Below are 15200 nucleotides of genomic sequence, written 5' to 3'. Positions count from 1 at the left end.
TCTTAGCTACCACATCTCTGCTACAGAAAATCTGACTAGTCTGTTGCAGGAAACTTGTCCTGTCACCCAGCAATGGCAGTCCATGGCCATTTTCACAAGGAGTAGGAAAAAAAGCCCTCTCTCACAGGAATCTGAGAAAATAAGTTATGTCTGGGACTGGCTGAAAGGAGCAAAAGGGTATGGTGGAATCACAGAATGCTTGATAATCATACATGATTACAGGATGAAAACCTATAATTTTTCACTACTAATAATGTTAAACACTGGGAAAATATAATTTTATTTTGTTAGTCCTGAACTATTCTCCTCACCTGGGATTTCTTGTTATATGGTACAGTCCAACAAACTGTGTCAGTAAAGGAAGCCAGGCCTACTGTAGTCCCAATGTCTAGGTCATTTTTGTCTACTGAGGACAGTAAGTCATTCAATTTGAGGTTTCATCTAGAGATGTACATATAGATTCATAGATTCATAGATTCATAGATTAGTACTAAGCTAACTGCCCTTGTGAGCCATTTTAAGCCTAGCCAATTATCCCTTGTGAGACTCAAAACAAAAACAATCTTTGAAAATATAGGCAGCATGCTTGGAAACCAAATAAAGCAAGGCTTGTTACCTCCTGCAGGCAGCATCCTAGCACTATCCAGTGTACCTGGGCATGTGCTGAAATCTGCTTAATGAATAATGGTTACGTTGTATACATCCAGTGAGAGAGACATGACAATTGTGCTGTAAATGAGCTGTGCTCCTTTTGGGGTTTTTTTTTTTGGATGAAATTATTTGTACCTGGAGATGTATGCACCCAGGTAAATGGTGACCAGTGTTAGCGTAGTAAGCATTAGTGTGATTCATTTAGCTATGCAAGTATATATACTCCTTCCAGAGACAGTGTCTTCCAGTTAAAATGACTGTCTTATGGAAAAGGAGAAATTTGAATTTAATTGTATGCCTCTCCCACACAGCAGACTTTCTAGGATCTGCCCCTGCCAGGATCTGGATTTCAGGTCTCTGACTCCCACATGATTTCCATATTCCTTATTACCTACAGAGGTGCTTTCTAGTCATGGGTGAACCTAGATTATAGCAAGCCATTTTACTACCTGGATATAATAAACATAGCAGCATTCCCAGTGGTTGTCATTTTCAAGTCTTCAGCTCACACAGTTGAGAAAACTTTACTCTAGATTTGAAGGATTTTAAGTCTCTGTATCTTTCCGTCTGGCTCCTGAGTAGCCACATTTTTGTACTGTGGCACTTTGAAAGAAATACTGCAGCCTGTGGAAGGATCTACTGACAAATCAAATGAACAGAACACTTTTCAGTCTATCTGCTGAAAGCACAAGCTTTATCCTTTTAGGCTGATATATGACAAGGGTCATATGCAAAATATGTCTTTCTTAGCTAGAACTATATAGTGATCCATAAGCGACACCTACTAGCTGTCTGTGTGCGTGGACTGGCATGGGCACAATTACCCAGGATAAAAGGGCTATGGAGATAATTACCCAGGGTAAAAGGGATAGAGAGCATTTCTGTTTCTCTGAAGTTCCATCTCCAATCATTACATCACCTAACAAGGACACCAACAGTACAGATGGGCAACCTACCAGAGCCAGAACCAGAAGACAAGCATGAGATGTCATATCTATCGCAAAGATCATCTTTTTGATAAGCATCACACTAGCCATGATAAAGATGAAGAGAGCCCCTTACAAGATGTGAAGAAAACAAGACTGTCCTTAGTACTTGTATGAATTTTGTTTCTCTTGATGCTGATAAAATGGTTTCATGCTGAAGAACTGACTACTTTAAAAGTTAAGGCTGCCAGAACAGACAGCCCATGAATTTTGGAAAAATTTATTTCTCCACAGAAATATAAAAGTTAATGGTGTACATTACAACCAAACCTCAGAAACTGCATGCAGGTGCCACACTGTTGCAGGCCAATGAAAGGCACATTATTTTAGTAAGGGATGAATGGCTGCAGTCAGCATTAACAGCTGTCTGTAATTCAGGAGGTAAGCCATACAACTAAAAGAATGAATTCTATGTGCATCACATCTTGCATGAGCTTGTTTTGGGTTGACTAACAGGGAATCTCACACAAAACTCTAAGAAACGAATCCACTGCATCAGGAAGTGATACAATGGGCACCAACGAAATGCAGGACAAAAACTTGATGAAAATGACATTGCTGTTTTTAAACCCTTAGTTTCTCTGTCATTATTTACCATTTAATGGAAACTAAGAGGAGTTTCATTGCTTGTTTACCTCATAAGCATGCTGAATAAAGTTTAAAAATGTACAATGCATCTGTGACATGACTTACAGCTGTCTAAGCCATTCTCTCTCATAATATAAAAGTGACCTGAATGTCTGCTACCAGCACGCAAAATACAAGCACTTGAAGGGAGGAGAAAATGTGATGGCAAAAACTTTAGTTTTAATGACTGCAGTCTAAAACAAAACCACTGGAGTGTGCAAACGAAAAGGATACTACCATGCATGCCTCTAAACTATCACTGATTTTGCAAACTGTCGCTGATTTTGCCTCGTAAGTTTGTCCTAACCTTCACAAAATGTCTGATTTTCTGGTATTTAACTACGGATTACAGATAGTCAGCAATGCCAGTTGTTACAGTTTCATAATTGTTCAAAAATGCATGTTGATGTAAAACCCTTTTGTGATTATAACGTTTTAAATGAATTACAGTAATATTTAAAAACTGCACCTGATTTTGGGCCTTAGTTCCCCATTACTTTTGGCTCTGCCCCTGATTCTTTTAAGCAGAGAAGTTCAGAGCTACTCCACAATGGAAATTGGTTACAAATGAGCAGTCTAGATGTATGTAGAGAAAGAAATACAATAAAATAATGTACAAAATAGGGAATTAGAAATATGGGGCACTAGAAGCTAAGAGCAAGATATACATTGAAGTTGTGGGGTCAACTTATGGGTACATCATATAAAACAAACAAAAAAAAACAACATAAGGGAAAAGGAAGAAACAAGTAATGAAAGGAACACTGGTGAATGTACAAAGAAGTACTCTGGCAGTCCCGGACACAACGCCAATATTGTTGGTGTGAGAAGCAGATATGAGACCGGCAGATAAGAAGAATGTGACATTCAGGTTTCTAACAAAACAATTTCTTCTTTCTTCCCTTCTGTATGGATTCAAGTCAGCTACTCTAAGTCAAAAGCAATACATTTTATTGATTCTTTGAATCATTTTATCACAATGAACTATACTCTATAATTAGTTAGACTCCGGTTACATACACAATACTACATCATTTTACTCAAATATCTGTTATGGAGAAATGAAGCCAATGCATATACATAATGCATGTGAGTCATTTTTAAAATAACACAGAAAAAAATACACACATACACACACATGCACATTCAAAATGCACTACTTCAGCACAGGCCTCCAAGCAATAACGTTTCAAGAAGAGACCAAAAGCATAAGGCCTACTGTCAGTTTCTTATGTAAGTGCAATTCTCATAATAAATGTTGAGGATTTTCTTGCTTTCTTTAGCTGCCTGGTATGTCTATCCTAGCAGTAATACCATGAAAAATAGTCTCAGTAGCACATTCTGACCTAAATTTACCTGCTAACTTGACACAACTGAATAACTGCAGTTTATGAGGTAAGTCACTGTTATTACTATGCTGATCCTTTACTTAGGACCCGTGATAAAAAAAAAATCTTGCCAAATCATAAAATTGTTCACATAATAACCATGCAGCTCCATGGCTAGAACGCCACGGGGAAGCATCTATATACAAAGTTTAGGCTTTCAGGCAAAAAATAGATTCAAACTACTTAAAATAAAAGCTTTGCTCACAGTTTAGTAAACAAATTACAATGTCATGAAAACCTCACAACAATTTGATCAATGCACTTCTGGACACAAGTAACCTGTGCTTGTTAAGCACATTAAAACTGTTATGGGAAAATGAAAATATGAAAAATGTAATAAAAGTAGTATGGTGGCATCTACTGCCAAATACACTCAATAATGGACAAACAGTTACCATCAAGTGCTACAGGAACATCTCAGAAGTCTGTTAACACAGTATTACAGTGACAGCTTTGTAACTATCATCTTCCTTAGATCCTCTGTCAGCATTACTTAGCACCCTGTGCACACGATGACCACGTCTTTGAAGTATTGTACTAGTCCACACAGAAATTACTCTGAACCCGCACTGAGGTCATGGCTTTCAATAGACAGCAAAGGCTCTCTCCAATAAGTGAACTGGCTGTAAGTATCTGAACATGGGAAATCTGATGGCAGCCCTCGTTTCAGCACTGGAAACACATGGTCAACTATATCACAAAGCCTCGTATAACTACACAAGAAAGAAGAAACATGATTATGACAAAAAGGACAAAAACTACAGATCCAGCCAAAACTATTCTTATCATTATTTCAGCAAATATCACAATACAGCATGTACAACATAGGTCAAAACATCATGGTTAGTGATGGGAAGGCAGCTGTTTGAAATAAGCATGACTCATCCAGCATTAAAAAGTCTGCCACTGACTTACATCCCTACAATTTCTAATTCTGCTTTCTGGGTGCTGGCGAAAAAACAACACACAGACTAGTGTTTAAAGTCATTGTGTTTAGCATTCTTAGCATTTTCAGACTTCCGTCCTATCTATCAATTCCCCCCACCTTCATTTACCACTACAACATAGCTCCTGTATATATGCCTTTGTTTATGTTGTTAGGGAAGAAGGTGACATAATCACTTGATTCCCTCTAATGTTTTGCACAAAGTACAGTTGTGTAAGTAACATAACAGTAGATGTTCAAATAGATAACTGCTGCAGGAGCCTAAGCTATAAAGGGTTATAACCTGCATCACTTGAGCTAGGTAAGGAGAAAATCAGCAGTCTAAGTGCCAAACGCTTCAAAGTTTTCATGCCAGCTAAAAGGGGAGGTTAAAGCCCTGAAAGAGGTCAATGCTGAATTTACCAAAATCAATATCCTCATCATGGCAAACAAACATTATATAAAAATAAGGGGGCTGGAGGTAGGGAGTGGCTACTGCAGCAATGACTTATCTGAACATCTACTGTTATGGCAAGTTTACTTAAACAGCTGTACTCTAGTCATCATTTGATCACTGCTGCAGTAGCCTAAGATACATGGGTAGATTACTACAGCTTAGACAGAGTCGGAGTAGGAAGGATGAGGATCCAGAAGCCTCTAGAGAATGACTCAAGCAAAGCCTGCTCAGACCTAGGAAAGTAGTCTAGTTTGTAGTGCTTGGTAAAAGTATGTGCAGAGGACCAAGCTTAGCTAAAGACCTATAATGTTTATAAAACCAGTAATATTGCCTTATCTTTAGACTGCAGCACTAACTGTACTTCCAGCTTCTCTAGAGGTGAAAGAAATGTGTTGTCCAACGTACTCCCTTCCATTTTGCTCTTCTATGTCTCAAAATAAGTACCATATGATTGTCATATGCTAACATCTGTGTAACCTGCCTTTTACTAGCATTTAATGTACTGTCTGCATCGTCTGTTAACTACAAAATTGTATCTCTTGGAGCTTTTCTCCCCAGGCCTCCGCTGAAAATGGACTTGTATTCGGTCAGACTCTCCCGGTTAACAAATGTAAAAATAAATAAATAAGTTACTTCCACTAGAATACTTCTACAGTCCACACCTTTTCAACATCCCATGACCCTCTTAGAATGTGCCTTGACCCTGCCTGGAATTTACTTTTTATGGTGGGAGTATCAAAAGGAAACAGATTGGCATAACTATTTGGAAACTGTCTGTTCTGACACTGGTTGTCAGCAGGTTCATACTAGGCTAACGATCACCAGGGTCTTTACAAGCCTAGTTGGGCAACCAAACCCAGTTTTGTCTTACGGTTCCTTGGATGCCTATATAGCGAGATATGTTAGTAAAGAGGTAGCCAAGGTGTGTGTGTGTGTGTGTGTGTGTGTGTGTGTGTGTGTGTGTGTGTGTGTGTGTGTGTGTGTGTGTGTGTGTGTGTGTGTGTGTAGTTATGTTAGCTGGGGAATAATTTACTTAACTCTCGACCTCTGTCCATCAGAGACATCGGGACTAGAACGGGGGTGAATTTATGATTTCCCATCCAGTGATGAAGATTTCTTTTGAACAGGGTCAGGGATGAACTCTGCTGAAAAGTGGATAGGGAACTTATTCTATAGCCCTGGGATTCTTTGAGATATATATTGTTGCTCCAGTAGGTTCTATTTATGTTGCAGGAAAAGTTCATTTCCTTGGATCTAGTGTTTCCGATGTTGTCGGTCTTGTGCATGTGCAAGTGATCCATCAGGGTTGGATCTGAGGATGTCTTATATGCTAGGTATAGATCACCTCTCAGTAACCTATAGGAGACGGAGTACAAAGATAGGACCTTAATGCAATCTGTATAGGACAGGGCATTCATAACCTGGATTGTCCTGGTGAGGAACCCTTGAGGGGATTCCAACTGCTGCAAGTGCCTGTCTAGGCACATGTTAAAGTCGGCAATGTACTCAATGAGTCTGATGAGGTCTGAGAAGAGTGGTACTATTACTTCCTTGGACCTGCATGCCATACCCTTTATGAGTTGGGCAACACAGAATAAATTTTCTTACTATTTTGACTATGTGTTGGTCGAATGCCAGATGACTGTCTACATATGTTCCCATATCCCCAACTATAGGATCAACTCTTAGAGGTGTTTTATTAAGTAATTAGCATGGGTGGACACTTGCCCAAAAGGCACTATAATGCATTTCTTTGCACTGAGTTTTAATCTGTGGCTTTTGCACCAGTCATTTATTTGTGTTAGATCATCTTATAGGATGTTGGTGTCATGAGGGGAATTTATGATCGTACTCAATTAACAGTCATCTGTGAACTTGGTGAGCCAGAGACCTCAGATGTTAACCTTAACTTACGAGAACTAGATACCAAACAGAAGCGAGCCCAATACAGAGCCCTGGGGGTACTCCGCTGGTGGCTGGCTTCTTGGAGGTGAGCTCACAGATCCTGACTTCTTGGGTCCTATCAGGGAGCCAAATGGCAATCTGGCAAGTTACATAGGGATTTATGCCTATTTCTGAGAGTTGGTCAAGAATATCCGAGTTGGGTATTGTAGCGAACAGCTTTGCCAGGCCAAAGTACATGGTATGCACCGCTTTCCCTTCATCCTTAGCCATGCCTAATCTCTCAAACTTATCTTCATAAAAAATGAACTGATCAGAATTTCTGAAGATTTTTATTTCAGTCAAGACAGCGTCAGTGCTGACTGTGGTCATCCTGAATATGAAGAATCCTTTCTCCCTCATTTTTAGATTCTGGAAAAAGAAAAAGGGATATGGATAGCTTGGTTCAAAGTAAACTTAGATGCCACTTTAGGCAAAAATGAAGGATTCATTCTCAAAGAAACCTTACATTTGTGAAAAATGTGATAAGGTTGCCCCACCTTAAGTGCAAGCAACTAAGACACTTTTCTTGCAGAAGTCAGAGCAATTAGTAACATTGTTTCCCATGTTAAGAACATTTAATCAGCTGGTTCAAGGTTCAAATGAAGAAAGAGTTAGTTTTTCCAAAACAAAATTAGGATCCCAAGGGGAATCCACCTGCTTTCTAGGTGGATGGATTATGTAGAATCCCTTTCAAAATCAACATGACATGAGAGTCCTTTGATAGAGGGGGACCCTCAGGCAGACAAGCTGAAATGGTCAGACTGACTCATTTTATTTATTTACTTAACATTTGTTTACCAGGAAAGTCTGACTTGGAACAAGCCAATTTTTCAGTGGGGGCCTGGGGTGAAACACTCCAGACGCATGTCTTTGTAATGTGGGAGGAAACCGGAGCACCTGCAGGAAACCCACATGGATGCAGGGAGGACATGCAGACTCCACAGAGAAGGTACCCCAACAGAGATTTGAACAGGAGAATCTCATGCTGTGAGGGGACAACACTTACTGCTGCACCACTGACATCACTCCAGGAAAGTGGCATCTAAGTCTGACCAAGCACAGAAGCATTCCCTGTTCCCTCCTCCCTATCTAACTTAAGCTATCAATAGTCTGGGCATGTGGAACATTCCCCAAATCTTTGGAAGATGGCCAGCTGTTACACTGTATGCAGGAAATAACCTCACACAGATTAGGCTACTGCAGCAATGATAAAATGACGAACATCTTACCATAACAGTACATGTCTAAACAGATCACTGATGTGGTTATTGCTTACTAGTGGGAAATATCCAGACAAGGACACTATACATGCAAGATAGCATACTAAAGCTTGGGAACCCTCCTCTCATGCCATACGGATGGACTTAACCTATGTACAGTGAATGTACTAGTACATAAAGATGTATGGGCACACAATTCCTTACAGCTGTCTTGCCCTATAAAGAGACAAATGAGGTTAAGAAAAGACTAGAAACAGGATTCAAGTCAGTGGGAAGCAAGAAGAAAGGTCCACATCAGCCAAGGCACAAGAAAAGGAAAAGGGGAATGTGGGAGGGTGCATATATTGCAACAGCGATCTAGTCAGACATCTGCTACTACAGTAAGTTCTTGCACAACTGCAGTATGTCCTTCATTTGATCCCTGTTTCAGTACTGCTCACTAATGAGAAGATTTCTAAAGCTTTTATTCTGACTGGAAGGGCACTAGGGTGCAGAGCTGGAGTCTGGAATACCATGAAGAATGGATCTGGCAAAACTACTGATAACCACTTGGAATTAATCTGTTTTGTAATGCTTAGTAAACATGTGAATGGAAGGCCAAGTGACTGTTTCTAAAACAGTTATTGAGTATAGACCTTTGAATAAGGCACCAGAAGAGGCAACAGCCCTAGAAGAATGATCTTTGACTTGACCTTGTGGGAAATTCCCATTAAAAGCCTACAGAAAGATAAAGTATAGGAAATCTATCTAGAGATGGTTTTGAATCATGTCTTTTTACATTCATGGGAAACAAAAGCACAGTTGTCTACGTACATTTTCCATACCAGTAGATGTTGAAATCATCACTGCTGCAGAAGCCTCAGCTATATGGGTTATATTGTGCTAAGGAATACAACAGCTGGTCAGCTTACAAAGTTTTTGGACACCTTCTATGAGCCCAAACCACTGGCCAGCTTGAAATGAGCTGACTAAAAGAGGTTTGGGAGCAAAGCCATTCAGAGCTTTCATTCCAACACAGAGAAAGAGGCTCTTGGAAGGCCAATGCTATAAATATTAAAGGTACTCACCCTGTTAACAAAAATATACAAAAATTCAGGGGAGGGAGTGGCTACTGCAGCAGTGATAATTTAAACATCTACTGTTATGGTAAACTTACTTACACACTCTGGTCAACATTTGATCACTGCTGCAGAAACCTAAGATATATGGGTAGAATACTAAAGCTTACACAGAGTGGTAGAGGGAAGGATGGGGAGGGGGGTCCAGGACTCCATGGAGAATGGCTCTAGCAAAGCCTGCCCTATACCTGGAAAAGGAGTCTAGTGTTTAGTGCCTTGTAAAAGTATGTGAACAGGACCAAGTTGCTGCCTCTAAAATACTTCTATGGTTCACCCCTTTTTAAAATGCCAAAGCCATCACAGACAGTTGAAATTCATTTTTACATAAAACGTATACAAAAATAAAGTGGGTAGAGGAAGAAGCATCTACTGCAGCAGTGATGATCTACAAATATTCTGTTACAGTAGTTTTACTTGCAGAACTACATTATGTTTATTAGGATCACTGCTGCAGTAGCTTCAGATACATGGGTAGATTAGGCTTGTAAAAGTAAGCACAGAGGACCAAGTAATTTCTTCTGGAATACTTCTAAAACCCAACTCTTTCCAAAGAGCCACAGATGAAGCCAAGGCTCTAGTAGAATGACCCTTGACCCTGCCCTGAATTGTAATGTTAAGCTGGGTATAACTAAAGATAACTGCATGAAACAGCCACTTGGAAATAGTCTGCTTTAATGCAAGTTCTTTTTTTTCTTAATTCACAATAAATGAACTGATCAGAGCCCCTGAAAGAGTTTGTTCTGTCAAGACAGTATCCAAGCTGTTTGCGGAAATCCATGGTATGGAGTATCCTTTCTCCCTCATTTTTGGTGCTTGAAAGAAGACAGGGAGATTGCTACCTTATCCCAAATTAACTTGGGTAACACTTTAGGCATATATTTGTGGAAAATCAGATAGGGTTGGCCCACCATAAAAGCCTGCAAGTCAGATATTCTTTTTGCAGAGGTTGGACCAGTGAGTAACACTACTTTCCATGTTAAGAACCTTAAGTCAGTCTGAAGAGTTGGTTCATATGCATCAGGATTTTATATTTGTCCTACCTTTTCTTTTTAGAAATTTTATTTTACCTTTTTCTTGTGACTTTTGACCTTTGTGAAAAAAAGATCTAGCTTTACAAGAGTAATTCCTCTGAAATTTTGAAACTTAACAGTTTTTCTAGGAGCATAATCTGTGACTTGGGTGTCAAGGTTGCAGACAAGAAGGTAAACTGCAAAGCATCCAGCACAAGAGGGACTGTTAAAAGCTTAGTGACATCTATGTTTAACATATCATAGTATCTCTTGTACTTCAGAGACTCGTTTCTCTTCCAACTGGAAGTGCTATATTATCTTTAAAACAGCATCACATAAAGACAGCTCCTCTAAAGGATAGTCAGAAAAGTGTCTTCATCTTCTGACTCATACCCTGTAGGACAGTGGATGTGTGAGGAATATGCCAATGATTCCGCATCCAAATCTGGAGAATCCCCTTCCTCTGAAGAAATATCCCTCTTCCTTTTCTGAGGTGCAGAAGAGGGAGTGGGAAAAATGAGGAGGCTTCAATCACGAGAGCTTTAAAGGGTCCTTGAGAAAAAAATTATACCACTCCTGTTATGGATCAGGAGGTGAAGTATGTTTTATATTCTGCTTCCTCTTTAAGAGTGTCAGCGGAAATAATGCAATGAGGAGCAGACTGCTGATGTACCTCCATAAGGGTATCTGGGATGTCCTCTCAAAAAAGGATCTGAGGAATGACACTCAGTCCCTAAGAAATCACCAGCCAGGGTTCTCCCTTTGCAGCCTTGCCATCTGTCTGATCGGAAGTGCGTGCAAACTGCACTTTGTTGGCCTCTGGGGGGGGGGAGTCATGACAGTGGGAGCACAGAGAGAAGCCATACAGTCTGCAGGACTATCATATATATCAACAGAAATCTCTGAAAGTTTAGGTTTCTTAACTTTCTTTCACTGCTGTTGAGGGATGTCTGAAAAAGAGGACTCTGATGCCATCCCATCTTGTGCAAGCTCCTTAAGGTTTTATTACTTTATATCAATTTTAAGGGAAGCTACATGACTTCTAATTGTCTTAGGGATCAAAAGACTTAGAAAATAAAGCACTCCCTAAAGTATTTATTAGGACTCCGGCAGAGTAAACACTTAGAACAATTAGTAGGGAATCTGCTTACAACAATCACATTTACCGCTCTTAGCTGACATAAGAGAATGACAAACTTGGTCAAAAAAGTTAGTGAAGCAGGAAGAGTCATAGGTTGTAAGTCTGGTGTATGACACAAGAGAAAGGTGCCCAGGCTTTGGTATACTAACTGGATGTATTGTATGCTTGGCAGGATACTTACCACTAATGAGAAGTACTGCGACAGTTATCACATGAAGCACATCACATGACTTCAACAACCAATCCTTCTCTGTTAAGTAGACAGCTGTTCTTGTAATGCAATGAAGTAACCTTTTTGTGAATGAACTTGACAAGATAAAGGCGAGTTTGCAACTCCTCAAATCAAATTAAAATAAAAAGGACTTGTGGTTGTGAGGAATTTTTACAGTTATAGACTCATAGATTGTAACTAGCCTAATGACCCAGTGGGCCTTTCTAAGCCTACCCAAGTTTAACCGAAAGAATAATCTCATGTATCCAAATATGTCATTGAGGGCCAGGTATTTATAATCTACTTCTATTCATAAGGGACATGGGTGCAAGGCCTGGTGTAAATTTCCTATTCCCCATACACTAGTCTAGGTTACTCAAACTGAACAATAGACAAACTCAGCTTTACATGGATGGGAAGCCTGTTCCATAGGAGGGGTAGTCTCTGGGACACAACTGTCTCTCTAGCATGCTCTGTTTAATTCACAAACAAAATTCAGGTCCCTAGACCTTGTATTTCTGGTATTGTTTGACTTGCGAATATGCTGGAGATTCATAAGTGTGGGGTTCGCAGATGCCTTATAAGCCAGGCATAGATCACCCCTCAGCAACCTATAGGAGACCGAGTAGAGGGAAAGGGCTTTAAGGCACTCTGCATAAGGCAGATTTGCTATGCCTTGTATTCTTTTTGTAAGGATGTAGAGGTTGCTCTAGTTGCTACATATGCCTGGTCAGGTACATACCGAAGGGAGCATTGTACTCTAACTGGTCTGATAAGGGTAGAGTACAGTGAGATAATGACCTCTTTGGACCTAGATGCCATGCCCTTATTTAGAAGTTGTGCACCACAAAAGGATTTCCTCACCACTGTGGCCACATGGTGGTCGAAGGCAAAGCTACTGCTACATGTGTACCCAGATCCCAGACCACTGGTTTGACTCTTAGCGGTGTATTATCAATATGGTAATTACCCAGGATGGTTGACAATTAACATTTCTTAGCACTTTAGGACCATGACTTTGGCACCATTTGTTATTCAGAGATGGGCCTTCTTGAAGAATGCTAATGTCTGGAGGGGAGTCAATGATAGTCCTCAGCTTGCAATCATCTGCAAACTTAGTCAGCCATTAACCTTCATGCCCTTATGTACCATCATTTACACTCGTGCATAGGTTGGATGTCAGGTGTAAGGCACAAGAGAAAGGTGCCCAGGCTTTGGTATACTAACTGGATGTATTGTATCCTTGGCAGGATACTTACCACTAATGAGAAGTACTGCAACAGTTATCACATGAAGCACATCACATGACTTCAACAACCAATCCTTCTCTGTTAAGTAGACAGCTGTTCTTGTAATGCAATGAAGTAACCTTTTTGTGAATGAACTTGACAAGATAAAGGCGAGTTTGCAACTCCTCAAATCAAATTAAAATAAAAAGGACTTGTGGTTGTGAGGAATTTTTACAGTTATAGACTCATAGATTGTAACTAGCCTAATGACCCAGTGGGCCTTTCTAAGCCTACCCAAGTTTAACCGAAAGAATAATCTCATGTATCCAAATATGTCATTGAGGGCCAGGTATTTATAAGCTACTTCTATTCATAAGGGACATGGGTGCAAGGCCTGGTGTAAATTTCCTATTCCCCATCCACTAGTCTAGGTTACTCAAACTGAACAATAGACAAACTCAGCTTTACATGGATGGGAAGCCTGTTCCATAGGAGGGGTAGTCTCTGGGACACAACTGTCTCTCTAGCATGCTCTGTTTAATTCACAAACAAAATTCAGGTCCCTAGACCTTGTATTTCTGGTATTGTTTGACTTGCGAATATGCTGGAGATTTATAAGTGTGGGGTTCCCTCAGCAACCTATAAGAGACCGAGTAGAGGGAAAGGGCTTTAAGGCACTCTGCATAAGGCAGATTTGCTATGCCTTGTATTCTTTTTGTAAGGATGTAGAGGTTGCTCTAGTTGCTACATATGCCTGGTCAGGTACATACCGAAGGGAGCATTGTACTCTAACTGGTCTGATAAGGGTAGAGTACAGTGAGATAATGACCTCTTTGGACCTAGATGCCATGCCCTTATTTAGAAGTTGTGCACCACAAAAGGATTTCCTCACCACTGTGGCCACATGGTGGTCGAAGGCAAAGCTACTGCTACATGTGTACCCAGATTCCAGACCACTGGTTTGACTCTTAGCGGTGTATTATCAATATGGTAATTACCCAGGATGGTTGACAATTAACATTTCTTAGCACTTTAGGACCATGACTTTGGCACCATTTGTTATTCAGAGATGGGCCTTCTTGAAGAATGCTAATGTCTGGAGGGGAGTCAATGATAGTCCTCAGCTTGCAATCATCTGCAAACTTAGTCAGCCATTAACCTTCATGCCCTTATGTACCATCATTTACACTCGTGCATAGGTTGGATGTCAGGTGTAAGGCACAAGAGAAAGGCACCCAAACTTTGGTATACTAAGCTGGATGTACTGTATTCTTGGCAGGGATACTTAATAAGAAGTTATGTACTCACCATAACGTTCCATCTGAGTAGGTATCTTCATTTGTCTGCAACCTGTGGGATACGGATCCGATCTCGGATCTGAGCCGGCAACTTCTAACATAGCATAGATCCGAGCTCCTAGCTCCTCCCCCTTACCCATAATCCCCTGCCTGCCCTAACTGACCTCAGATCAAGTTTGCCCCATAGCACAACAGATAACAGGTGTCCCAATGGGAACATATGACAATAACACAAGAGCTATCCAATCGGTCAGGGGGAAGGAGGGGGGGATGCTTGCAGACAAATGAAGATACCTACTCAGATGGAACGTTATGGTGAGTACATAACTTCTTAATCTGAAGTAGGAACTTCATTTGTCAGCAACCTGTGGGACAGAGTCCCCAGCTGCCTAAGTCTTGGGTGACCTTCATGGAAGGATATTCCGGAGCACCGCAGAGCCAAAGGACGCTCTACCTCGGGAAACAACATCTATTTTATAATGGTTGATAAAGGTGTGAGATGAAGCCCGAGTGGCTGCGGAACAAATGTCATTCAGTGGAACCCTAGCCTGAAAGGCTGCAGAAGTGGCAACGGCCCTAGTAGAATGAGCACGGACTCCTTGAGGTGCAGGCCTTCCCGAACTCTGATATGCTAACAGAATACAACTCGAGATCCATCTAGAGAGAGAAACCTTAGAAACTGATTTTCCAAAATTACTTTTGACAAAGGAGATAAACAACTGATCGGATTGCCTATGATCAGCAGTTCTGTGGATATAAAAACGTAATTGTCTGTGTACGTCCAAGGAATGAAGCTTGTACTCTCCTTTGTTATGAAAGTTGGGGAAAAATACTGGGAGATTGATGGATTGATTGATGTTCGCTTCTGAAGATACCTTAGGTAGAAAGGACGGGTTGATTCTGAGGTAAACCCTATCCGGGTGAAAAAGCAAATATGGTCGTTTGACGCAAAGGGCTTGCAATTCCGATACCCTTTTGGCTGAAGTTATGGCCAC

At 40.6% G+C, this 15200-nt stretch overlaps 1 protein-coding gene across 2 annotated transcripts in view; it reads right to left on the bottom strand.

Moving 5' to 3' along the window:
• Positions 1 to 558: 558 nt before the first annotated feature.
• LPIN1 (lipin 1) overlaps positions 559 to 15200 on the bottom strand; it is a 750916-nt gene continuing 736274 nt past the window's right edge. For both annotated transcript variants that reach the window (XM_044082232.1, XM_044082237.1), the window contains one exon: positions 559 to 4365. In XM_044082232.1, coding sequence (XP_043938167.1) covers positions 4206 to 4365 — 160 coding nt within the window. In that variant the 3' untranslated portion in view covers positions 559 to 4205. The remainder of the gene's footprint in view (positions 4366 to 15200) is intronic.

The sequence above is a fragment of the Protopterus annectens genome, chromosome 1.part1 (genome assembly GCF_019279795.1).
Source record: "Protopterus annectens isolate FY-2018-M chromosome 1.part1, PAN1.0, whole genome shotgun sequence".
Classification (NCBI taxonomy): domain Eukaryota; kingdom Metazoa; phylum Chordata; order Ceratodontiformes; family Protopteridae; genus Protopterus; species Protopterus annectens.
Note: the sequence above shows the minus strand (reverse complement) of the source record. Positions and strands in the feature narration are given on the sequence as shown.